Source organism: Castor canadensis, chromosome 11 (genome assembly GCF_047511655.1).
Source record: "Castor canadensis chromosome 11, mCasCan1.hap1v2, whole genome shotgun sequence".
In the NCBI taxonomy this organism is placed as follows: domain Eukaryota; kingdom Metazoa; phylum Chordata; class Mammalia; order Rodentia; family Castoridae; genus Castor; species Castor canadensis.
In genome coordinates, this window is record NC_133396.1 from 122,061,059 (window position 1) to 122,087,467 (window position 26,409).

The window sequence follows — 26,409 nt, forward strand, 5'->3', positions numbered from 1 at the left end:
GAGAAACCCTGGTCCTTCAGGCCACATGCAGTGTGGGACCCAGGAAAACACAACATTCCTGGCAATTTTCCTGCCTCTGCTGAAAACCATGGTTAGTAGGTAGACCTCTGAATATCCTGAGGTTTTGTTTATTTATTTTTTTTAAAACATGCTGCTTATTTACCTCCTTTGGCTACTTTTCTCCAAACAGGAGCAATAGGGAGATGTATTATTAAAAACATGTAGGATTTTATTCTTTCATTTTTTTTTAAACCTACTGATATATTTCTTTGGGAGTGGGGCAGGAAACAGAGCTGCAAGGACTCTGACTGAATGTTCTGTTTCTTTCCTCAACTATGTCTTAGTGTTTAGAGCATCAAATTGCACGCCTTTTTTGTTTGGTTGGTGAATTTTTGTGGTCTTTCTGTTCTTCCCTCCCTTCCCTCTCTCCCCTTCTCTCTCCTCCCCTCTCTTCTCCTCGTTTATTTTGCTAGGCATTAGAAGAGGAAAATAATCGGTGGTCCAAGTCTGCTCAGCCATTTTTACTAGGAGTCTCCCAGAGTTGTATTTCTAAAATGAAATCTGATTACGTTTCTCCTTTGCTTAAAGCCCTCCCATGTTCTCCACTTACTTTGGGATGAAAAGTTTAAATTGTGTCACATGGCTCGCGATGCCATAGTCCTCCATCATCTGGCCTCTGCTTACATACCTATGTTATCTTCTGCAAAATTTCCTTTCCTTGTGAATATTCCAGTCATACCAAATGGATTCATATTCAGGCTCTAGAACTAACCTGACTTTCCCATGTGCTCATCTTTTGCTTGGTATGTTCTTCCTCCTTTTCTCAGTTATTTTCCCCCTGCTATTTAGTTCTCATTTGTCCTTACATCTGGAAGCCTTCTCTGACCAACAAGACTAGTCTGTGTCCATTCTATGTGTGCTACTTCTGTAACAGTGAGCGTACTTTTTTTCTGATCTGTTCTCTAGTCTGTTTCTTTCGTTAAAACCTTAGCTTTTTGAAGGGAAGTGATGGAGTCTTGCAGTTAAATCAGTAAGTCTGTTTTGATTCAGTAAATGTTTTTACTGTGTGTGTGTGTGTGTGTGTGTGTGTGTGTGTTGTAGCACAGTGCTGGGTATAGAACAGATATTTTAACATGTGTTGTAGAATAATAAATACTTGTTGAATTGCTAACATGAGCTCTTTGGTTGATTTGCAGTTTTATGTATGGGGAGCTGACTGATAAAGATACAATTGAAAAAGTGCGACAAACTTTTGAGAACTATGAGATGAATTCCTTTGAAATTTTGATGTACAAGAAGAACAGTGAGTATTCAGACCATTCTGAACCATACCATTTTGTGTTTGGAATAGTAAAATATCTCCTCCACCTCTGTTGCTCTTTTGGTTTTCTTCTCTTCTGTTAACTACATGTAGATATCTGAAGTCATTGTGTATATTGGAATACATGTATGATCAGTCAGTCACACTGTTCCTTGCAGGGACATTTGATGAGGCTCTTGTCACTAACAAATTAAGACTTCGTCAGTTTTGCTGCCAAGAGGTAGTGTTTTCCTACTGGTTTACTTCCGGTGAGTAACTGGCTTAAGGCATTTGCAGACCTAAGCTTCTTACAGGGAGAAGGAAAGAGGTGGGACAGAAGCTCTGCTAATGCATCTTGGTATCTGCCTCCCACAGCACCTAGCGCAGCAAGTAATGGCAGGAGGCATGCAATTAAAAGTTTCTGAATAAAATTTTGCTCTCCTGATGGCCTCAGGAAATAATAATAACAGCAACAAATTGTTAATTTGTACCTATTTTGGTTACAGTTACTTCCACAAACTATATCAATGAGGTCTTTAGGTCAATAACTGTATACAAGTATAAAACTTGCTTTTTGTGGGGCAGAGATTATCTATATTAATAAGTATGGAAAGGGAGCTCGCGGGAGGGCAGTAGGGGTATGGAATAGTGCTTTTAAAAACACCATTTTGTTTGTAAAGAAGGCAGCTTTTCATACGTGGGCTGACTGGCAGGTTGTTGGTTTACAGAAAGTTTCCAGAGTGGCCCAGATGGCACGAGGATGTGCATTTATCTGGCAGCATTCAGGTCTGAGTGATATGCTTTGCTCTGGAAAGCAAGGGCACATGGTGCTCTTATCTAGAAGGAGCTGGGACTCTTTTTATTCCTGTCTGTCTGGAATGTTGGAACAGGCTACTGAGAGGACTGTTTGCTCTGTGGCCTGTGCAGATGTTGATGTGAGAGATGAGTTCTGGACATCAAAATGTCCAAGAGGACCGTTTTTGCAGTTTCATAATGAAGTCACTGCCTTGATCCAGTTTACTGTCTCAGCAAGTAGGTCCTGGTCCTACCCTGCTATAAGCTATAGGAAAAAAAAGATGGTGAGGGACTCCATGCCAGTTCTTCCACTATGTGGGACACGCTCCATGCAACAGCTCTTACCAGGAGCACACCCACAGCAGCATTCTCACAAGGAAGACCTGGGCAGCACACATGCCCTGACATAATAGAATAAGCTAGTGGTTTTGCACCCTGGCAGCTTTATGTACTGAACAGTGTGACTGTCCCCCTGATAGAGAACACTACTTGGGTAGGCATATCACATAAAGAATGCCTTGCATTGATGTTTTGTTTCTAAGCCTCATTAGAGTGCACTTAATTTGTCCAAATTCAACTACACGTGTTTGGCACGAATGGAGCGAGAGGCTTTAAACATAGCTCAAATTGTTAGTGGCTTCACTTGCCATTCCCTCCCTTAAGCATGTAATCCAGCAGGAGCAGGAGATGTGAGAGGGGAATCGGCCATTTCCCAGCTGTCTCTGAACTGACGGCCATGAATGGTGAGGTCTTAGTGTCCTGGAAGTGCTTTTAACACTGGAAGCTCTGAACTGTAGGAAGACAGGAACTATTTATGTACCCACCTCTCTCAACTGATGGGCTACTAGAGAATCAACATCTCTCCCCTCCCTGGAAGTTGTGGTGTGTTTGTTTAGAAATAAATGACAGTTTCCAAAGTGGCATGTCAATCTGGATGCAGGGCTCTAATTGGTTGATGGTAAAGCTTTTCAAGAGCCACTGGCCACATTCAATTTTTACTTAAAAAAAAAACTTTGTGGAGGATATGAGTCTATTCTATCTTAAAATGATTGATTCTCTAAATCCTGTGAAGTAGGCATGCTGAAAATTAAATTCCAAATCTGAGGTTGGGTAAGGCCAGGACCTTGTTAGTCTAATGTGGGCACAAGGCATAGCCATCCTGCATCTATATCCTGCATAGGGGTCAAGTGCAAACCAACTTGTGGTTTCCTTCTGAGCCCTCCATGCACACAGGTGTGGAATTGTAACTATGCTACGGAATATCTTCTCTTTGAAATTTACCAAGAGATGTGTATACCCCCTGTATACAGCAGAGGTTGTGCACGGGCTAACTCTGTATATAAAACATGAGGCCTGAAACTAAGGAAATACTGTAGCTAGAGTTGATTTCTTCCTAGGAACCTGCCCTTCAACCCCCTCTCAATCTCACCCTTTCCTGAGGATTTTAGAAACTTTAAATTCTTTATTAAGCTTGGGAATTAAACAGTTGCATGGGTGTCTATGTTTCTTTCAATAGCTTTTTATTGACCAGCTGTATCCAATGCTGGACTTGCTGCTAGAGACACTGGTGTGAAAAGGCAGATTCGGTATCTACTCTTACTGTGATGTGGGCGCAGCATCACAGTTCAGAGCCACAGGTTCTTGGGCGGTGACACCACATAGGTGGGTCACTTAACACTAATTAGGAGGTCAGGGAAGGAAGTCTTTGCAGAACTTAAAAATAGGTGGAAGTGAGGCAAAAAATATGGGATGAAGCATCCCTGGCTGATGAACTGTGCATGGAAAGGACAGCAGGGGAGAGAGGACACTGAAAGTTCAAGAGACACAGAGCAATGCCTTTTCACCTTTGATGTGCATAGGAACTCACCTGTGAATAGAAATGAGTATGTCTGTGCAGTGAGTCTGGGGAAGGGTTTGATTTTTTTCTTCTAGGCAATATTGATGCTACTGGTCTACATATCACATTCTGAGTGGCTATGACAGAAGGACGTTCTAGGAAAGACTGATTTCCATACCTGTAGGTTGTGTGTCTTTCATGGCTGTATCTCTTGTGTGCCTGGCATACAGAAAGTGCTCTGTCATAGAGTAAACAAATGCATAAACAAATAGGGGTTGGAAACGAGGCTGGAGAGGTTAGGGAAGGCCAAGTTAAAGAATTTAGAAACTGACTTAAGAGCAGCCGTGGTGGGCAGGAGGGCACAAGTGAGGGACATTGGAGACTTTTAAATGGTGTAAACATATCATCAGGCTTCAGATGGCTTCAGCTAGGAAGTGGGGTGGAATGGAGCTTAGCCAGAGGGAGACTGAGGGGCTCATTAGGCATCACCCTGGCAACAAGATGACTGTGGCCTGGTCAGTGGAAGAGGCATTTCAAATAGATGTCCAAGAGGGCAATGGGAGGAGGCTGAGGGGAGACACTTTGTCAGAGGTGCCGAGGACCTGGCTCTTCCCTTAAGTTCATGGAGTACCTGTAGAGCCTAGGAAGTGGGAACCCTTTACTTGCGGTTAGGAACTCAACCGTAGAGGAACTGTTCTGCCAATGTTTGTTGAGTGACTCTGGCAGGAATTTGGTAGTTACTAAGGAATAGATGAGTTGAAAGATAACTATGTGAGAACCGAAGCATGAGCAGAGTGTGTGTGGGGCCACATTGCTCAGCAACCTCCCCAGGACAGGAGCAGCTGTGAAAGGAGCTGGGTCAGAGGAGGAGAAGGCGGGCCTTCTTTTTTCTCTATGGAGGAATTTTCTTCTGCTTTCAAACTTCCTAGTTTAATAGAGTAAAACTTTCATTCCTTTAAAGCAGTGTAGCAATCTGTCAGAGAAAAACCTACCCTGTTGAGATTTTTGAAAGCAAAATGTCACCATCTGAAAGATACTTATTTTTTGTTCTCTAATTTCATTTTTATCTTAGAGAATACCTGAAGTAAAATATGAAGAAAATCACCCAAAAGACTCAGAGAAATTCTTTTATACTATTAACTTTCTGGTATGTGTCCTGTTAGTTTTTGTCTGAGATTTTGACATGTATAACAGAATTTAAAATCTTACATTTAATATTTTATCATGATATCCCCATCAATAAATTCCTCATAAATAAAGCTTGGACATTTTATCATTGTGTTATGAAATATTTCCTGGAAGTTTAGAGTTGCTGTGTCAAAGACACAGGTTCCTGAGACATTTTGCCAAACAGCCTTCCATTCTAAAGTTCACATGCAGAATGTGTTTAACATTCTGCATTGCCTGCAATTTAATTTTTTTGTTTAAAAGTTTTTAAATGCTAATGAGATTGAATTTTTTCTTTCCTTCTTTCCTATCCATTTAAAATTATCCCCCTTTAATGTTAATTGTTCATATTCTGGGTCCATTTATCCTATTCAATTTTAGTAATTTTCTTACTGGTTTTTATAAGCTCTTAATAAACCATTGTTCTTTAGTTTTTGCAAGAACAACTTCAGTATTTGGAAGGGTCTTATTGATATGTATCAATGTTTGTCTTACCTTTTGGGGAGTTGGGAGTAATTAGCAAAAGGCTTCAATGGCATGGTTTAGAATGAGTGTGTTGAATATTATTACATGTCTTGAAGGATGGATTGTTTGAAAGGTTTCTATCTTTTTGGTCAATCTGAAAACCTGGTGGAGTGCTATATATTTTGTAATGTTGCTTGCTTTGTATTCAGTAGGCTATGTGATTTTCTTACATGAATGACAGTGATCAAAAATGAACCAATTCAGTAAGTATTTACATGGTCCCTCTTGTGCCAGCCCATTAGAGTTTTCATTTTTGGAACAAGAAAATGAAGAAGTTTCAGTCGCGAGTAAACACAGTGTACTCTCTGATCGATGCTCCCCAGAGTGCGACTGCACAATCTGTGGTGTTGCTGGTGGGCCAGCCTTTGCGAGCTGTGGGTCAGCTTTCCAGTCCGAGAAGCATCCTTCAGTGCTTCTGCTGAGCTGGTATTTATGGGAGAAGCTGCTCGCCAAGCACTTATTGATTACCTACTGTAGGCTCAGCCCTGGGCCAGGTCCTCTGAGCCTCGGACATACAGACATAAAATCTGCCTTTCAGGAGGTTACAGTCTAGTTGTGGAGACCATATTTTGCTTATTTTATAAACAGCTTGTCTTCTATTTATTCTGGGGAAGCAGCTGCTTGTATGTAATATATATTGATCCTAAATCACACACATATTGATAAATATTTCCTTAATTAAAAATTGTTTGTTTTTTTGGGGGAGGGGGTTGGTGGAGTATCTCAAGTGGTAAGAGTGCCTGCCTACCAAGCATGAGGCCCTAAGTTCAAACCTCGGTGATGCCAAAAAAAAAAAATTGTTTTCTTTTATCCTTTTTTTTTTTTTTGTGGTGCTGGGGATCAAACCAAGGACCTTGTGCATGCTAGGGAAGCTCTCTGTCACTGAGCCCAGCCCTTTTAATCTTTGTTTAGAGACTTTTTTTTAATCACAAAGGAGTGAAAAATTTTTATGTCATCATTTTCTTTTATGGTTCTGAATTTACAGAATATTTAGGAAATTCTTCTTACTTAAATAATAGAAATACTCTTCCGTTATTTTCTTCTGGTACCCTAATGGTTATTTTAAAACGTTCAGAACTTTAAATCATTTGGAATTTATCTTTACAGATTATGTAAAGTTAGCATTCTAACTTATTTTCCACATTGCTTATTCAATACTGTTTATTAAATAAGATAACTCTTCTTTTCTGATTTGAAATGCCTTTTTTTGTTAATATGCTAAATTCTCACACACCCATGGGTTTGTTTCTGTCTTTGCAGAAATCCTCTTATAACTTATTCGCTCTATGAATTTGGCTAAACTACTTGACCCCATATATGCAGTGGGGATTAACACTGCAGTGGTTGTTCCACCTTACAGAGCTGTGAGAACTAAACCACAGCATGCCAGGGATTGGGTCAACAGTAAATGCTCAATAAATGATGCCAGTTTTTCATTGTTGTCTGTTAGGGTATAGTGCTAGTGGCTCTTAATTTCTGCAAGTAGATAGTCTCTGTTGTTATTTTTTTTCAAAATAATTTCTTTGAATTCAATTCTTTGAATTTTAGCTCATCAAGCTCTGAGAAAAAACACAAACACACAACAGACATTCTGATTGAAATTACATTAGATTTATTAAATGGGTAGGTTTGACATCTTGCAAAATTTAATCTCATCTACAGTCAATGTAACGCTCTACTTTTTGGGGTTTGTTTTATGTCCTTTATGTTGAGATCTAAGCATTGATTTGTCTTGCTTCTCCCTGGTTATGTTTGAGACTGGCTCTCTCTACTCAGAAAAAGCAGAGTTTCATTAAACACTTCGAGATATGTTCTCTTTTTAATTCATTCAAACAGCCCTGTGAGGTAAGACTGGATATTTTGATCTTATAGACAAAAAAGTTAAAACTCAGGCAGAAAGGAAAGTAATAGTTGTAAGCATTTACTTTGTTGTAAGAATTTATTCCCTATCTACTGTCTTGATGGAATGGGACTGCCATAGAATTTGGGCTCTAAGAGCAACCTCTGGGATCCACCTGCCCTGCCCTCTGTTGCTAGGAAAGTCATTGTCTTCCATAGGGTTTCTTAATATCCTTAGTGTTTCCAGAGAAGGTGGAAGTGAAACTGGATAGGTGGGGCTCCAGATTCCAGAAGGTTCACATTCACTTGAAGCAACTGTTTTATACATTGAGACTTTGAGACTATCTCAGATAGAAATACTTTGTTCTGAAGAGGAAAGGTTAAGATCACTGATCTGTGCTACCCAGGAGGGACTCATGTTCTCTTCTGGAAGGTTTCCAGAAATGAAAATTTCAGCCATTCTACTTGCTTCCCTCGATGGGGTGGTGATAATTTGGTATGGTGGCAGATCTGAGTGACTGTGAGGATGCAGGATGTCGGATGTATATCTGTGAAACTCAGCAAGTATTCCCATAGCACTTACCCTGCCAAGGTTGTTGCAAAGTCCCATGATGGCACTCCCTGGAGTGGCCTCAGTGACACTGTGCATAACACTCATTGGATGCTATCAGGATAGGGTTTGCAGGGAGGTAAGATGGAGAAAGTAGATCAGGACTCCTGCCTTTCGAATGGATTATGACCTATTTACAGAAACAGTTCTCAATTGTTAAGGTTTGAGGGAGTCGATGCATAGCACTTTCCTTCCCTGCCCATGACCAGAACCAATTGAGACAGGCTCAGCAGAGGTTAAATGACCACTTTATGACTAATAAAGCTGATCCTGGCGAATGTAGCGTATATCTGGGAAATGTGTTTCCAAAAGCGAACTTTACAATCAGATACTTACCCACCTATCACAGGCAGCACTGAAGAACTGCAGGCTTCTCCTCCCTCAGCCATCACCTTGCCTTTTCTTTTCTTCCAAACCTTGATAGAATGGAAGACGGCAGAGCAGAGAAGAGGCTGAGCTATATGTGTCCAGTTGTAGCCTCCTAAATTAGCAACCCTTAAAAAGCCTGGAGTAGTATACTAAAAGATGTCTCTCCATTGGGAAATACCAGACCAGGGAAAAAGAGATGGCCTGTCCTCAACAAGTCCTGGTGACCAGCTCAAGATGAACTCTAAGGCAATACATGCCAACTGTATGAATTTTTGGTTTGTGATATATATTTAAATACAAAAAAGGAATAATTAGAGTAGTACATGTTTAATTGGGAGCATTTCCAGAAGGGGCAAGGGGAACTTGAATACAGTTCAGAGAATGATCTAGGACTGCAGCCATGGAGGGGATGAGGCTCCTGGTGTTAGACATCACGAGTGGGGGTCCTCTCATCTGACTTATTACTAGTTTGATAAATTGAGTGTTTTCTGGTTTCCATCTGAAAAAGAACTGCATAAAGTTTTCTTTAGAGCAGAATGAAAAAGGTTTTCCGATTTGTTTGCTTTTTGTCTTACCAGCTAAGACCCCTCGAAGGCTATGAGGATGTGAGCCCAATAGCAGTAGTGCTCTCTTTAGAGTTTTCTGTTGCTTCATTGACAATGGTTTCAAATCCCATAGATTCTGAGGAGGAATAATAACATAGACCTGTCAAAAACTGTGGGTAATTCAAAGGTCATGTTTTTCTTGATTTTGAAATGCTATGTGTGATTTTTGTGTGGTGGATTTTTCTTTCAAAACACGTTTTTCTTCGGGTGACATTTTAATCTGTTGGTTTTCTCAGAGCATCCAGAAACTGACAGCTGAAAACTATTCAAAGGGGAATGGGAAGAGGATTAAAATTAACTATGGGTACATGAACAGATAATCAAGATTTAAGAAGAATGTATTTCCATTTCATCTATTTGCTGCCTGTTGGTACATTGTAGAGTTTTTCAAACTTACATATGAATAAGCGATTTATCTAAATCTGTCACCTACTATTGTCCAGGTATATTGGCTAATTCTAATGTTATTCAGAGATGTCTGTCTGTCCAGAGTTTGAAATGATTGGGGGCAGAGACCCAGGGGAACTCTGGGACATTTATTTTCATCTCCAAAATTCAATGAGTTGTCTGCTCTGTATCTCAAAACATAAAACAATTTATGTGAAATGCTGAGCACAGGGCTGGGAACACAGGAAGCTCTCTGATAGTTAACCACACAGAGAAATTTGACAGTAGTTATAAAATAGTATGTAAGATATTATCTCAGGGGTGCAAAAATCAACACATGGTTATTAAGTCCTTCTTACATGTCAGATGCTGTTTTAAGAACTGAGATACAAGAACTAGATAGGGAAGAACATGCCATGACTTTGTGTCTCATTTAAATTTTTATTTTTGGCAGTACTGGAGTTTGAGTCTCAGGCCTCACTTGCTAGTAAGGTGCTCTACTTCTTGAGCCATGTTCCCAACCCTTTTTTGCTTCAGTTATTTTTCAAGTAAGGTCTCATGTTTTTTTCCTGAAATCGGTTGCAGTCTGCAAACATTCTAATTGTGGTCTCCCACATAGCTGGTATTATAGACGTTAACCACCACGCCTTGCTGATTTTGTTGAGGGGGGTCTGGTTAACTTCTTGCTTAGGCTGGCCTTGGATTGCAATTCTCCCAATCTCCACCTCCTGAGTAGCTGAGATTACAGATGTGACCCACCACGCCCAACCTGTTTCAAATTTAATTTTATATCACAGAATATATTGGTACTTCTTGCTACATTGTCCTCTATGGCAAGAAAATGTTTACTTTCCCTAATTATTTTTGGAGGTCAGAGAAAGACTGTGCAGAAATTTGGTCACCGATACCTGAGTGGGTGCCCTCTCTAAGAAGTCAGTCAGATGAGCTCTGCCCACCTCCTTGGGTGGATGAGAGGAGTGCTTACAAAGGGTTCGCTTGTCTCCTCTTTAGCTGAGGAAGAAGGACTGAAGTTAAAACATTGTTGAGTTCCTAAGGCACCAATGTGATCACGGGCCTACTTGGAATCTTCCCTTTCTGGGGAGCCTTTTCTAGAGAATCATGGTACTCCTTTCCTGCGTCAGTGTCCTGCCATCTGCCATTGGATCATACCATTCAGATTATTATTTTAGGGAAAGTATAGTTTCTGGCCTATGCTTGTTTGAACAAAGCTGATGCTGCATAAACTGAGGCCATTTAGGAGTTAACAGAGTTTGAAATTTGAGTTTGCGTGGTCTGTTGGCCATGACTGGCAGTGCCCACGCTGGCCTGCAGTCATTACCATCCACCATGTGGTCTCAAGGAAGTCTTTAGGTCTCTATGTCTAAATTTCCTTCACGAGAGCAGGTGGGATTTCCAACTCATTTCTTAACTGTTTCTCAAGGGTTAAGAGACCTGTACCTAGAAAATTATTTGAACAGAAGAAAATCCCCACTGAGTAGTCACTGTGAAAGTTTTTATTCCAGCAAGAAAAGAAATTACTGGTGTAATACATAGGCACCTGATGGAATGAGACCATTTAAAAAATGAATTAATGTTTGGACCTATTCATTCCCAATTCTTTGCTTCCAGAGCCCCTCAAATGAGAATACAAATTACTGACCAACCTTTTAATATTCCTTTCAGGGACACCTGTGTGGTTCTTTGTGAAAATTGCTCCAATTCGGAACGAACAGGATAAAGTGGTTTTATTTCTTTGCACTTTCAGTGACATAACTGCTTTCAAACAGCCAATTGAGGATGATTCATGTAAAGGTTTGTAATTCTGATTTGTACAAATGCATTTCTGTAGCTTTTGCTACAGAGAATTTGAGGTTGCCAAGGCAATCTCTGCACAAAGATCAAAACTTAAACTTTAATTTGTGTTGGGTAAAGTACTGTGTCATTCTGCAGTGTATGGAGGGAAGGGAGAAAAAAACAATTTGTTTTGTAAAGCATCTTATCAATTTCAGAGCTCTTAAAATTAACCCCTTTAAATTAGATAAAAGAAAGAACTTGGGCAAATCTGGTATCCAGAATCTTTTCAGGTTTTCACATGATAAATGTTAGTCATCCAGGTGGGACAAGGCATGGCCATATTCATCTGACTTATATCAAACTTCCTTAGATTCGGCTAATTTCTAGTACTTCAGGAGGTTACAGCAGATGTTACCATATCTCTGCCTCTGTGATTGATTGAATTAATTCATTTTGAACATGGAATTAGTGAGGCCAGGATCTTGGGTCTTGAGTTACATTTCCATGGGGGTCATTTCACCAGTTCTGTAACCACACATTGTAGCTAGATCATACACATGTTTTACCTGGTTAACATTGGAGCCCTGGGAAAGCAGATGGCAGGATGGCTGGAGCAACTGTACCCATGAAGAGGTCCAGCTCACTGGAATGTACAAAAGTTGGCATGCTAGTCCCAGAGGTTTGGGACCAGGGGCTGTCACAGCACCTCTCTCACGTCCCTCTCCCACAGCTTACACGCGACATAACCAAGAGGCCAGGCGCTATTCCATGTTGCAGGGCTCCTGGCTCCCTGGTTGAATTTCCAGCTCTACCCAAGAACTTTACTCCTGTGGTTTCCTGAGATGTCACAGAGAGATGAGAGAGGAGTCCAGGGAACAGTCTACCTGGGCATATTATTTTGGATGTGACAAAATTTGATTGCTAAATGGGCATTATAGGAGGAAATAAAAAAGATGATGTGGATGTTCCCCTGGGACCTGTATCAGTCCTGGTACATTTAGACACTTGCATTTCTGGAGTTCAGAGCACGGTGCTGCGCAGCCCAATGGATCCTAGTTTTTCAACTGTCTTACAGCTGAAATTAAACCCATTTCAGCTTGCCTTTTCATTTCGACTTTAGAAGATGCAAAGTCCCTAACCAGTATTTTCTCCTGATGTCTCTCCCTTTTCTTGCAGATTTGTGGTTGTCCAGTTCCTAATTTCTCACGTGGAGATCCTTCACTAATAGTGACTCACTAAGTGTCATCATGACACCATAGAGAAAGGCCTGTTGCTTTTTTCACCTAATAAACTAATGAGTAATATTTTTAAGGCAGTCGGATATTTTGACATTCAGTTTTGCTGTTAAAAATTTAAAATATGGGATTTGGCCAAGTCAGAATGTCTTTTTTTCATCACGGCTGGCATATTTTTAAGTGACGTGCAAATATTATTTGGTAGGAAAGACATTGCCTACAGAGAATACTCCATCATAGTGTCTGCATTTGAGTCTCACAAAATCTGAAAGAAGAGACAAACCAGAGTGGTGTAGTGTGATCACTCAGGTTTATTTTCCAGGAATAATATCCTCCACTTCATTTAACCTGCCTCCATTATACATTTCATTGCTGAGAAAAATTTCAGTACACATACCACAAATACACACACACACACACACACACACACACACACACACCCTCTGTCCTCCTCATTAGCCAAGATAATTTTTGTGAGGTGTTCTTTTTTTCAATGAAATAACTTGAGTAACATGTGGCTTCATTTGTAAAAAAAATTCTGAATACCCTCAACACAGTTTACTCCTCGATACAAAACTCCTGGTCCTATAAGGACCATGCCTAATGCCTCCTCCTGAACAACATGACTTTATAAGCCTGTGGATGTCAAATGCTGTGGTAGATATATTCAGACCCTCCCACTTGTCATGTCACTGTGCCCCCTGGCCCACTTTAACTTGGTGGTCTGCTTGGGACAAAGTGAAATTTTATGTTAGTTTATGATTTCAAGAATGCGATAATTCACCAGGCCCTGTTAAGTCTGTAAATTCAGTTCTGACTGCACGGATCAAATCTAGATGGAAAATATGCTTCCATATTTCCTGCTTGATGTTTCTTCTTGGATATGCTCCTAGTGGTTCACTTCCATCTGATCCATCTGGGTTTGCAGTACAGCACCTCAGTCTGGATAAGGAATCTTCAGAGTCCTGGTGACCCAGGCTCCTTCAGAACTCACTTTTGAGATAGAATGGAAGGGTAAATATTCTAAAACCTCAGAAAAATCACCAAATAATTGCTCTCTGGCACAGTCTCAAGGGATGTTTTCCCACCGTCAGATTAGTCTTTTAAGTCAATTTTGCTTAAGTTGTCTTTCAAATTATTTTGTTTTCTCTGATCATCTAGTGCCTAATTTGGGGACTTGGGGGTGCGTGCATCCTGATAGTGATGCAAGAAGCCAGTTTGTGCCTCATAGTTTTCCATAAACAACCCACCCAGGCATAAACACATGGGGTAATTAAGAGTTGACCATTTTAGCATATGACACCAAGTTACTCCGCTTCCACCCAGAGATTTGTGAACTGATGATGGACCCTGGGAAAGCTTCCTGAGCCCCCTCTTCCTTTACAGGTCTGTCAGTTCTCACGATCCTTTTCATGAGCTACTATTTAGGCCCTTGACTTCCTCATCTTTACTTCACTGTTGGCCCTTGACAAATTCTCTTACCTCTGACTAACAGTGCCCACACATGGCATGGTGCAGGAATGAAAGTAAAGTGAGGTTTGCTGTTTTGTAACAGGTGGGAATTTTTGGCTAAGAGAATCTGTGATGTTCTTGGAGGTTTCATTTGTCCCTTATATCTTGCTTTTTCTTTATTGGGAGGAGTCTGCAGGAGTTTTCTGTCCCATTCTCTCCTCTGAGCCAAGATGCTTGTGCAAGTGGGCAGAGGAGAACTGCAGTGTGAGGCTCGGAGCTTTCTCTCTACATTGTTCTCCAAAGGATGAGCCACCCTCTTGTTTTGCCTCTTACTGCACCATGTAATCTCATATTAAAGGAGCAAATTCATTTTCAAAGAGCTATGTGTTTAATTCTACATTTAGAGTTAAACCTGATCCAAATGCAGTTAACAAGAGGAATTCAGAACCCCAGAGGAGATTTTTAAGGGCCAAAGATATAGACCATTTGAGGACGAGGGCTCTAGCAATTAGTTGTGATTGATAGTCCCTCTCCATGGCATATTGATGAGGAAAAGACACAGGGTAATGGATACAAGTTTCAGACTTGTCCTCTCCAATACTAATGTTTGATCTCTCTGCCTTTAGAATGTTGGGAACATGATGAGTTAGTGATTGTTGGTTAAAGAAGCCATCCTAGACTTTTGCATGTTTGCACATAGACAAAGCAAAGACTGGGAGGGAGACTTGCAGACACTTAGGCAGGGGTCCTCACTGATTGCCTATGTCCATTGTTCTCTGCTGGATGTTGGGTTACGACACCAGCTCTTCTAGGAGAATCTGGAACTCTGTATTTCAGGATCAGTCTGGCCTTTGTCTTTTCTGGTATACCTGGGATTATCTTCAAAGGAGCTAGAATTCTAACTCATTGTAGAACCACGAGAGGATGAAGGCTGGTGAGATAAGCCACACAGTGGCTGGCTCAGTTGAGTTGAAACCTTGCAGCCATTGTGGGGTCAACAAAGGGAAGTAGTCACTTGTCCTGAGAATGGGAAAAAGGACCTAGTAAATCCCTTTTAGCCATTGCCAGGTTGCACACCATGTTCCCCTTCTGTTCTTCTTTTCCTTTCACTCTTCCTCTACCCTCCTATCTACCCCCTCTCATTTTTCCTGACCATGTGATGCTTCAATCTTCCCATGTCACCCACAGCCCTGCTTATGCCTAACTTGTTGAAAATATATGGCAGATCTGGAAAGGTCCTGGGCTGGGAGTTTCTTCATTTTAGCTCAGTTCAGTGTTGAATTTCCAAATGGGATCTAATTGGAGGAGTGGGTGCAAAGGATGGAGGCACAGATACATGTACTAAAACTTAATAGGAATTGTGAAATGGGATGCCGATCCTTTCGGATGTGTATCTATTGGAAGCCCAGACAGAAGTGGGGCAAAGAAAGGGAAAAATACTTGTTTTCTACATTTATTTAACACACACACACACTTTTGAGTGCCTGGCCTTATGCTAGGTGCTGGATATAAGGACATATCTGAGATAGAATTGCTCTTTTTTTTACAGAAAACAGAACACTTGGGAGCATAGAGAAGGCAAGCAAATAAGAACAATGATGCAAAATCAGCATCATGATTTCTTTTCTTGTCACTGTGATATAATGCCTACCATAAATAAAGTGAGGGAAGAAGGATTTATTTTTGCTCATTGTTTTAGAAGATTCAGCCCATGGTTGCTTGGCCTCATGCACTTGGGCAAAAGACCATGGTAGAGTTTCTTTACCTCATATCAGAGAGGAAGAAGAGAGAAAGGAAGGAACCAGGCACAATCTTCAAAACACACCCCAGTGACCTACTTCCTACTGCCAGATCCCACCTCAGAAAGTTTCCATTGTCTTCCAAAATAGTGCCACTATCTGGGGACCAAGTATTTGACAAATGAACCTGAGGGGGACATTTCATATTCAAACCATAACATTCTGCCCCCCACCCCAGCTTGTGGCTATCTCATAATGCAAAATACACTTAGTCCATCTCCAAGAGTCCCCAAAGCCTTAACCATTCTAAAATTGTTAAAAAGTTTAAGTCTAAAGTTTCTTCTGAAACTCAAGGTAAACCCTTAGCTGTGAGCACCTATTCAAATCAAAGACATTTACATCCAACAATCCATTGTACAGAGTAAACATTCTCATTACAAAAGGGGGGATGGGGAAATAATAAGGGAGGATCTGACCAAAGCAAGACAGAAAACCATCAGGGCAAACACTAAATACTGTAGTTCCATGACCAGCATCCAGAGCACGTGGTGTCCTGATGTGAGCTCCAATGGGGCTTGGCTTGGGCAGCCCTGCCCCTATGGCCTTGCTGTTTGCAGTCCACGTGACCTCTTTCTGGGGCTGGCTCCACTACACATTGCCTGCAGCTTTCCTTGGCAAATAGTCCATGTTCCAGGTTCCCCATTGCAGCTTAGCCATTCCCCTCACAGCTCCTATATCTCCCTTTCAGGGGCTCCCTGCAGGGAATCTGACCCTGAGTTTCCTTTGGTGCACCAGTGGTGATGGTGGTGCTCAGGTGGTGGTGGAGCTAATGTTTGCATGCACAACTGCTTTCTACTTGAGTAAAAAAATGTACTTTCTGCTCTTCTTGAAAAGCTTTGCAGAATTCAGTTCCAGGTTTGTTTTGAGATGAAGGAAAGCCTGACTTTGAAAGATATTTTTAAAAACTCTAGTCCACACTTCCCACAAGCATATTCCAGTGAGCTCATTCATAAATGCTGCATTTGCTGGAGATGTCAAAGACCCCTGCAGAGTCTGGGCTGTTGACATGAATGGAACCCCCACAGCTCAATCATTGTACACCTCTTTTCAAAGTGACACCAGCAGTCTTCCATTTCTGCTTCACAGTGTCAAGGTGGACGAAACACCACTAGCTTTTACTAAAGCCCAGTACTCTGGAATGAGATTTTTTTTTAATAAAAGAGCTGGTTTTATGTTCTTGCTATGTTGACCAAAATTTTCCATATTATGACTCTTAAAGTCATATTTTTGTGCAAAAAACTGACCATTCTTCTCAATTCCATTGTCCTCTGGATTCTAAGAGTGATTTGGAAAGGTGCTCAGGGTAAAATTCAGAAGATGAGATTTCTGTTTCAAGACACTGAATACTTCAACCTTTGAAGGACAAAAAATAAAGTTGCACAGTCATATAAAAAAAAAGTTGTGTGCTCTATTTATTTGCTGTATGCCCCATGCCCAGGTTTTTGGCACTCTTGGTCTTGAGAGCCCTGACAGGCTGAGGTCCCATGGGGCACCTGCCATGGTCATAACCTTGATGCAGATGGGTAGTTGGATGTTGGAATAGATGCTTGTCATTGGGGGTCTTATAAGCAGTAGAGATGACACAAGAGTTCTTAGCTTCTCAGACAAAGACGTGTCACCAACCATCCTTCTCCTTTCCCCAAGCAGACTAAAATCAGCAAGTGCTTTTTCCCCACCTACCTAAGAGTTCAATACACTCTTACTCTCCTCGTCTTGGAGAAGGTAATGCTTGGAATGCTGTCTGACTACTTTGTCCATTTCAAACCTAGAACATGCTCAGTTTCTGCCAATCAGACAGCGTGGGGATTGGGATCAACCTGAAGCAAGGAACCAAGTCAGAGTAACATCTCAACTGCCTGGTCCGAGCTGATGGAAAAGCCTAAGGCTAGAGAGGAGAGGTCTAGATTCTAAACTTTCATGAGCTAGGTGCCCTGTGCCTCAGTTTCCTTATTTTTAAAAAGGTACTTAAACCTATTGTACTTTCTTTCCAAAGCCATGATTAGAATGAAGTGAAAGTGCTTGGGTAAAGCACATTTTGATTTGAGTACATCAGGGTGCTTTTGTGAGCAGCAGGTCTTGCTTGCAGGAATGGGAAGTGACACGTGGGAGTTCAGGAGGGTTGTGGGGGTGTCTGTTTCTGACAGATGTGAATGCCTCTGTTCTGTTGGGATGTAGTTGACCCAGTCTTTTTGCTCTTCCTATGCTTTAGGCTGGGGGAAGTTTGCTCGACTGACCAGAGCACTGACAAGCAGCAGGGGTGTCTTGCAGCAGCTGGCTCCCAGTGTGCAAAAGGGCGAGAATGTTCACAAGCACTCTCGCCTGGCAGAGGTAAGGGCAAGGGGAGCTCACCTCACACCTCTTGGAGGTACATGGGCTGAGAAGGTGGCACAAAGCCAGTGTGCCGACTAAAGGAGAGCTTCAGGGCCCTAGAAAGTATGGGAGGGCCATGTCTTGGCTGGGCTACAAACCACAATGTGTGATTTAGGTAAGTGACTTAACTCCTTTGAGTTTTGTGCTTTCACATATGTAAAAGCAGGCTGGAGTGAGCTCTATCCCAACTTGTGTGAGATTGTAGGTGTCAATTCACTTTTTTGAGGGCACAGGGAAGGAAATACGAGTGCTTTATGTACACAAATAACTTTTTACTTATAAGCTATAAACAATTTTATTTGAGTAATACATGCTATTATAGGAAGATATAGGAATCCAAAGGAAAAAAATAAAAATCACCTGTACCTTACTGGCCATATAGTATTGTTATTTTTTTGTGCTTGTTTAGTTCTTTCCTTTGCATATGTCCTATTTCCTAAGTACTAACAAATTAATTTTTTCATGTGTTATTGTTTATGACCTGATGTTGAGATGCAGCCATAAGTCAGTGTGCACATTGAGGGAGTTGTCTTGCCTTTTCTTCACTTTCTATAAATATGAAACTCTTTCTGGGTTACTATACTTTAAATTATTATTGTATCAATAACTTCGTCAGTAAGGAAAACTTGCTTGGTGGTATTCACCCTTTTTCTGGGACAAGTGAGAGGCTGCAAAGCCTTGAGAAGCTGTTTCATTCAGGCTTCATTCACTTAAATCGCTATGATCTGCCATTGGTGGTGCTTGCTCTTCCTTTCTTCAGTAAGATCTGAGTGGACCATTTAGAGGCACTGTACCCTCCCCAGTAAACCTGGACAGCATACACTACCCCTTTGTTGGAGATAGCCAGTTATTCCTTGAGCCATGATTGGATGGTGTGGCTCTTTCTTGATCTTACATCTGGGTACCATTTTGCTAAGGGAGAATTCTTGGCATAGTGTGGCTACCATAGTTGCTTTGTATATGTGCAGAAAATGTAGAGTGGTTAACTATGCAGAATCTGCTTGCAGCATCCAGGAGCTTTTGCCAACAGTAGGGATGGGGAGCAATCATTTACATCATGTTAGAGCAAGAAAGATATTTGGATGCTGGCAATATCATTTTTTTTTCATGATAAAAAAGGATACAAAGGAGGCCTTTCAGCTTGCAATCTGTGTTTTCCCTGCTGCTTCTTGTAGTTCATAAAGTACCTTCTCTCTTGCTTCTGTTCTCCTTACTCAGTCTTATCTGGCCATACTGGCCTCCTTGCTGTTTCCTGTATGTACACATTAGGCTTGCTTGCTCCATGGATGTCTGTGCTATAGCTCCTTCATTGCAAGTCTTTACCTAAATATCATTTTTCTCTATGTAGCTGCTTGTAGCTGTCAGGGTTCTGCCAGAGAAATAGTAGGATATTTATATATTAAGAGAGTTATTTTAAACAATTGGCTTACATGCCTTGGAAGTTGGCTGCACAATTCCAAAATTCAAAGGGTAGGTTGGAAAACTGGAAACTCTTGTAAGGAGCTGAAGTGGAAGTCCATGGGAGAATTCCTCCTTCCCTGGGAAAACCTCAGCTCTACGTTTAAGGCCTTTTCACTGATTAGATGAAGCTCACTCAGATTGCAGAGGATATTTTTCTTTTCCTGAAAGTCAGTTGATTGTAGATGCTAATCACATCTGCAAAATATCTTTACAGGAACACTTAGTGTTTGCTTGATAACTGGCTACAATAGCCTAGCCAAGTTGACATATAAAACTATTACAATTCACCCTTTGTTCACTGGGCACTCACACACATGTCCTTAAACCATACTTAATTTCCAAATAACACAATAACAAACTCATATTTCTGCCTGACAGGATTGTTATCCTGGGTGGTCACTTTTCTCCTTCATATTCTGAACTTAAATACTGCAATGCAAAATTTACTGTTATCATTGCATTCTATGTTAAAATAAGGGAGAAAGAAAGGGAAGAAAATAATAGCATAACAAAGTAATGGAGAAATGGAACTCCTAACCCTATTCTTATCACGCTCTATATTGTTCCCAGTTAGTGTCTTCTAATGTTCTATACAGTTTACTTTTTTAAAAATTGTGTTTATTGTCTACGACAAATACCTAGCACCCAGAACCACTGGCAAGTCATAGATGCTCAGTAGTGTTTACTTTAAAAAAAATTGATTTAATGAATGAAAGTAAATAAATTATATCAATGTTTTTGTGTACCTGTCTGGAAAAAGTAACTGCTCATAGATTCCAATATGAGACAAAAGTATGGGTCTCATCCCAGGGGTAAGCTTTACTCAGCCTGGCTAAAGCTTATTGATATTATTGATTTTTTCAGAGAACAAGCTTTTGCTTTTGTTGATTTTCTGTTTTCCCTTTCATTGCTTTCTGGTCTAATTTTTTGTTATTTATTTCAGTCTGCTTACTTTGGATTTATTTTGCTCTTCTTTTTTTAGTTTCTTAAAGCAGAAACTTCAAGTATTGTTTTTGGTCTTTCTTCTTCTCTAAGATATTCATTCAATATTAGAAATTTCCCTTTAAGTACAAGCTTTCACTGCATGTCACAAATTTTGATAAATTGTATTTTCTTTTTCATTTAGTAAAATATATTTTAATTTCTTTGAACTGTCTTCTTTGGCCCATGTGTTATTTCAAAGTGTGTTATTTCATTCCTAAGTACTTTTGGATTTTCTAGATATTTCTCTAAGTGAGTTCTAGTTTAATCCCATTGTGTTCTGAGAGCAAGCAGTGCATGATTTTTGTTCTTTTGTTAAGGTGTGTTTTATGGCCTGGAATGTGCTCTACATTGTTTCATGTGAGTTTGAGAGAATGTATATTTTGCAGTTGTGCTAGTTGTTGTCATTATAACAAAGTAGCTGAGATAATTAACTTATAAAAAGAAAGACAGGGTTGGGTATGGTGGCTCATGTCTGCAATCCCAGTTACCTGAGAGGCAGAGGTAGAGGATCATGGTCTGAGGCTGGCCCTGGGCAAAAAGTGAGATCCTATTTGAAAAAGAAAAGCAAAAAAGCTGGGGACATGGCTTAAGTGGTAGAGTGTGAGGCTCTGAATTCAAATGTCAGTACTGCTGCAAAACAAAAGAAAAAAGAAAGAGGCTCCATTTCATGATATGGGACACCAGTTGCTTTTAGGCCTCTTAAACTGATGACCTCGGAACCAGAAATAAAAGGGAAAGAGTGAGAGCCGGGGTCCTACAATCTTTCACTAGGCCGCAACGCTCCTAAAGATTGCACTAATTCCCAATAGTGTCCAACCCTATTTAACACACTGGTCTTTGAGGGACATTCAAGATTCGAACTTGGCAGTTGTTGTTGGGTGTCCATATAGCTGGTTGGTTGATGTGCCCTTCCTCCCTCCCTCTCTCTTTCTTCCTCTTTTTTCTTTTCTCTTTCTCTCTCTTTTCTCTCTCTTTCTTCTTTTTTTCTCTGTCTTTCTTTCTTAGAAATCAGATTTATTAGGACACCATTAAAAGGAAAGAAATGATAAGCAGCTAAGCAAAGAAGCATAGTCCACTGAGACAGGATTGAGAGTAGGTTTTATACCTTGGGTTAGGCTACTTTTGATTGGCTATCTCGCTTTTTGTGGACCTTACTGATTGGTTTTTCTCTTCCTCAGATCATAATTTTAATTTCATGTTTATGGGAACATTTTGCAGGCTCAGTCCCTATTTCCTCATTCTAGCATTCCATACACTTGGCCCCTCTTTTCTTATTCTACCTGGCTCTTGGTATGTCATTCCCACCATGCCTTCGTTAGGGGTGCTTTCTTCCACATTACCATCTGACAGAACAACCAAAGCAATTCTGGTTTCAGTGGTGCAAGTGTCTCATCTTGCTGTAACTGCTTCCTGCTGGGTAGGGTCATAGAGATATCCCCATCTTTGTATTTGTTGTTCTGGCAGAGGATCATGGAGCAGTCCACAGGGACATGGTAAGATCTAATTGAATACCAGAATGAAATTGTACAGAGGTCTGATCCAGGTTGCTAAGAGGCACTGGAGTGTCAAATTTAGGCAGCAAAGAGGTTCAAAAGATGTGGCTCTTAGGCTGGGCTTACCTGGAGTCCATTTTGTCTGTTTTATAGGTGATATCCTAGAACCTCAAAAAATGTCATTATTTTTAGAAGTAGTACTTCTGCAGCATGTCAACAGACAACAGTTACAAAGTTTTACAAGGAAAATACAAAACCAAACCACCAGAAGCAAGCATTTTAAAAAAATTTTTTTTTATTATTTTATTATTCATATGTGCATACAAGGCTTGGGTCATTTCTCCCTCCTGCCCCCACCCCCTCCCTTACCACCCACTCCGCCCCCTCCCTCTCCCCCCACCCCCTCAATACCCGGCAGAAACTATTTTGCCCTTATTTCTAATTTTGTTGAAGAGAGAGTATAAGCAATAATAGGAAGGACCAAGGGTTTTTGCTGGTTGAGATAAGGATAGCTATACAGGGAGTTGACTCGCATTAATTTCCTGTGCGTGTGTGTTACCTTCTAGGTTAATTCTTTTTGATCTAACCTTTTCTCTAGTTCCTGGTCCCCTTCTCCTATTGGCCTCAGTTGCTTTTAAGGTATCTGGTTTAGTTTCTCTGCGTTAAGGGCAACAAATGAGAAGCAAGCATTTAAAAGCTAACTTGTTTGACAGATAAGTAATTATTAGAATCAATTTCCAAGGGTTTGATTGTAAATGCTCCAGAACAATCAAAACTGCAATGACAAAATTGCAAAATTGCAAAATTTGTAGAATAGTCACAGTTAAAAGTTTGAAAAACTTTGTTTCTTTGAGGATGTTTTTGTTGTCTTTGATTTTTCTGCCTGTGTTTGTTTTGTTCTTGTGGCATTTATCCTGGTTGGCTTTCTTTCCATTTCTAGAATCTGAGGTTTGGTGGCTACATTAGTTTGGGTAAATCCTCAGTAATTATTGCTTTTAATATTTTTTTCAGTTTGCAAAATTTTTTCTATTCACATCCTGTGAAGCTCAGAGTCCCAGCTACTAATAAGCCCATCAAAGACACTCTTCATTCTGTTAGTGTTTTTGATCTTTAGCATTTCTTTTGGGTTCTGTCTTAGAAGTTCCACCTCTCTGTTTACACTGCCCATCTGTTTTTGCATGCTATCCACTTATCCATCAGAGCCCTTAGCATATTAGTCACAGTTGTTTTAAATTCCCAGTCTGATTCCAACATTGCTGCCATATTTGGGTCTGGCTTTGATGCTAGCTCTGCCTCTTCAAATTGTGCCTTTTACTATTTCATCTGCTTTGTAGCTTTTGGTTGATAGCAGGACACAATGCACTAGGAAAAAACCTCAGTAAATAGGCCTTTAGTAAGGTGGTGGTAAGGTATGGGGAGGAGAAGCATTCTGTAGTCCTGTGAGCAGTTCTCAGCGTTTTACTGAGCCTGTGTAACCTGGGCTGTGACTTTCACAGGTATTTCTCAGTCTCCACCTTGTCCCTGTAGGAGGGGCAGGATGACTAGAGAGTAGTAGAGTTGGGTGTTTCCCTTCCCCATGGTCATATAAGTTCTGATAAAATGCCCTCAGGTCAGACCCTGGTTAAGTATTTTTCCTGAGGTCAGACCTTCTTAAGAACACAGTGCTCTGGAGTATTTCAAAATTGCTCCTCTGTCCCTCTCCCTGACAGAAACAGGAGGGAATTTTTCTTAGCTTTTCAATATAAGAGCCTAGTAGGGTCCCTGGAGGTAAAACTCCCAAGTGTGAGGCCCCCCCCCATGAATGGTCCCCTGGGTTTTTTGGTTTTTTTTTTGCTTGTTTGTTTGATTGGCTTGCCCCCTCAGTAGTTGGTTCTGTGAGTTTTCTGCTCATGAGTTTCTGCTCTGGCAAATTGTGATTCTCTGTATTCACCTGGCTGTGAATCCAGTTTGGGAGGTATCCTTTTGTTCTGTGATCTCACTTCCATGAAGGATTTAAGAAGAGTTGTAGATTTTTCAGATTGTTCAGCTTTTTGCTCTGTTTTTAGGATAGATGACTCCCAAACGCCCTGTATGCAGGATTAGAAACTAGAAGTGGGCTAGAAAGTTTTAAACGGAAAAATTTTCTCCCTATCCATAGCCAATAGCTGATACTATGCTCAGTTTTCTCAATTTTCTTATACACAAATGCTCTTGGTTAAATGAAGACCGCTTAAGCACATGGACACCTCAGTGAAGCCTTTCCAACCTCTAGGAGGAAGTGGACATGAAGCCCATGGTGGGCTGGGAACGGCAGTGTTGCATTTCAATGAATTGCACATGTTATTTTTAAGGCCAATTTATCTCTGTTATGCTGGCTATTCCTCTCTCTCAGTTCAGGGAATCTGGCTTTAGTCCTCACTGCAGTCCTCCTATCCACCTCCTGCACTGAGTCTAGAAAAGAAAGAATCACTTTCTGTGTGCCAGGTCTGTGCTTTTCACCTTCTCCCTCAATCCTCTAAATAACCTGGACCGGTTTTACATAGGAGGAGTCTGGGGCATAGGGAAGCTCACTAGGTGGTAGAGTCCAGGTAAAGAAGCTGGTTCATCTAACTGTTAACCCAACCTGCTTTCCATTTGGGGCAATTCCTTCTGGGCATGGTCTCCTCTTCCCAGCCCTATGCTACTACTTATAACAGGGTGACCAGGCTTTCTGGCTTTAGAGATGTAGATTACTGTGAGCTCCTTCTTTTTTATTTTATTTTCTTTTATTATTCATATTGCATACAAGGCTTGGGTCATTTCTCCCCCCTGCCCCCACCCACTCCCTTACCACCCACTCCGCCCCCTCCCTCTCCCCCTCACCCCCTCAATACCCAGCAGAAACTATTTTGCCCTTATTTCTAATTTTGTTGTAGAGAGAGTATAAGCAATAATAGGAAGGAACAAGGGTTTTTGCTGGTTGAGATAAGGATAGCTATACAGGGAGTTGACTCACATTAATTTCCTGTGCGTGTGTGTTACCTTCTAGGTTAATTATTTTTGATCTGCCCTTTTCTCTAGTTCCTGGTCCCCTTTTCCTATTGGCCTCAGTTGCTTTAAAGTATCTGCTTTAGTTTCTCTGCATTGAGAGCAACAAATGCTAGCTAATTTTTTAGGTGTCTTACCTATCCTCATATCTCCCTTGTGTGCTCTTGCTTTATCATGTGCTCAAAGTCCAATCCCATTGTTGTGTTTGCCCTTGATCTAATGTCCACATATGAGGGAGAACATACGATTTTTGGTCTTTTGGGCCAGGCTAACCTCACTCAGAATGATGTTCTCCAATTCCATCCATTTACCAGCGAATGATAACATTTCGTTCTTCTTCATGGCTGCATAAAATTCCATTGTGTATAGACACCACATTTTCTTGATCCTTTTGTCAGTGGTGGGGCATCTTGGCTGTTTCCATAACTTGGCTATTGTGAATAGTGCTGCAATAAACATGGGTGTGCGGGTGCCTCTGGAGTAACCTGTGTCACAGTCTTTTGGGTATATCCCCAAGAGTGGTATTGCTGGATCAAATGGTAGATTAATGTCTAGCTTTTTAAGTAGCCCTGTGAGTTCCTTCTTCTCAGGATGGGAAACGAAGTTTAATTTCTGGTATTAAAAAATATCTTATGTCAGTGCAAAGGTTAAGCTGGTAGACCTTTGTCATAGGTGAGCTCCTTAGGATGCAGACACTGAGTAATATCAGGTAGGAGCAGTGTTAGGCAGGGGTGCTCAGCCCACCGTTCAAATTTTAGGTAGACTCTGCTGGCAGAAAGAACAGGGAGCTCTAGAGCAAAGATTGGCAGCTAAAGGGTCCCATAGAAGGCAGAAATAGCCCTAGACTGCCTTTCTAATCAGTTTCTGGCCAGGGCTCACTGAAAACTTTCTGTCCCTTCAGAGCCAATAGCTGGAGGCTGTCAGCTAACCACAATCCCTGCAACTGGGCAGGGAATCTTTGCAGGGGAAGGCGAGGGGCACATCCCTGAGTCCACCACCCCTTTGCTCGCTGTAATGAATTCTGCCTTTATAAGGAGGAAAGCGGCCATAGAAGAGAGCTGCAGTCCTGCTCGGCTGGATTCACTATGTCCTCCATGCAGGAGTATCTTTCCTAGGAATTGGCCTACAAAGTAATTTAACAAACAGCCATTGAACAAATACTATCTAAAAATTATAAATGTTGATCTCTCACTTCAAATCATTGAAGGTAAAGTTGAGACCCTCTGAGAACTTATTCCCAGAGGCAGTCACTACCCTGAAGGTGTGTCTCCTTTCTACTGATATTTTTACACTTACATTACTTATGTATTTATTCATAAATTATGTGTAGTATATTGATAATTATGTGTAGTATGTTGATAATTTATGCATATTTGAACAA

The 26,409-nt window shown here is 40.9% G+C and overlaps 1 protein-coding gene across 5 annotated transcripts in view; it reads left to right on the forward strand.

Annotated features, from left to right (window-relative positions):
• The window catches only part of Kcnh1 (potassium voltage-gated channel subfamily H member 1), a 328,710-nt gene that overhangs the window by 28,844 nt on the left and 273,457 nt on the right, over positions 1 to 26,409 (forward strand). For 2 of the 5 annotated variants that reach the window (XM_074048392.1, XM_074048393.1), the window contains exons 3-5: positions 1,197 to 1,303; positions 11,118 to 11,246; positions 17,924 to 18,042. In XM_074048392.1, coding sequence (XP_073904493.1) covers positions 1,197 to 1,303; positions 11,118 to 11,246; positions 17,924 to 18,042 — 355 coding nt within the window. Of the gene's footprint in view, positions 1 to 1,196; positions 1,304 to 5,004; positions 5,080 to 9,283; positions 9,491 to 11,117; positions 11,247 to 17,923; positions 18,043 to 26,409 lie in introns of those variants that run through there. The other 3 variants (XM_074048396.1, XM_074048395.1, XM_074048394.1) reach the window with 3 other exon arrangements.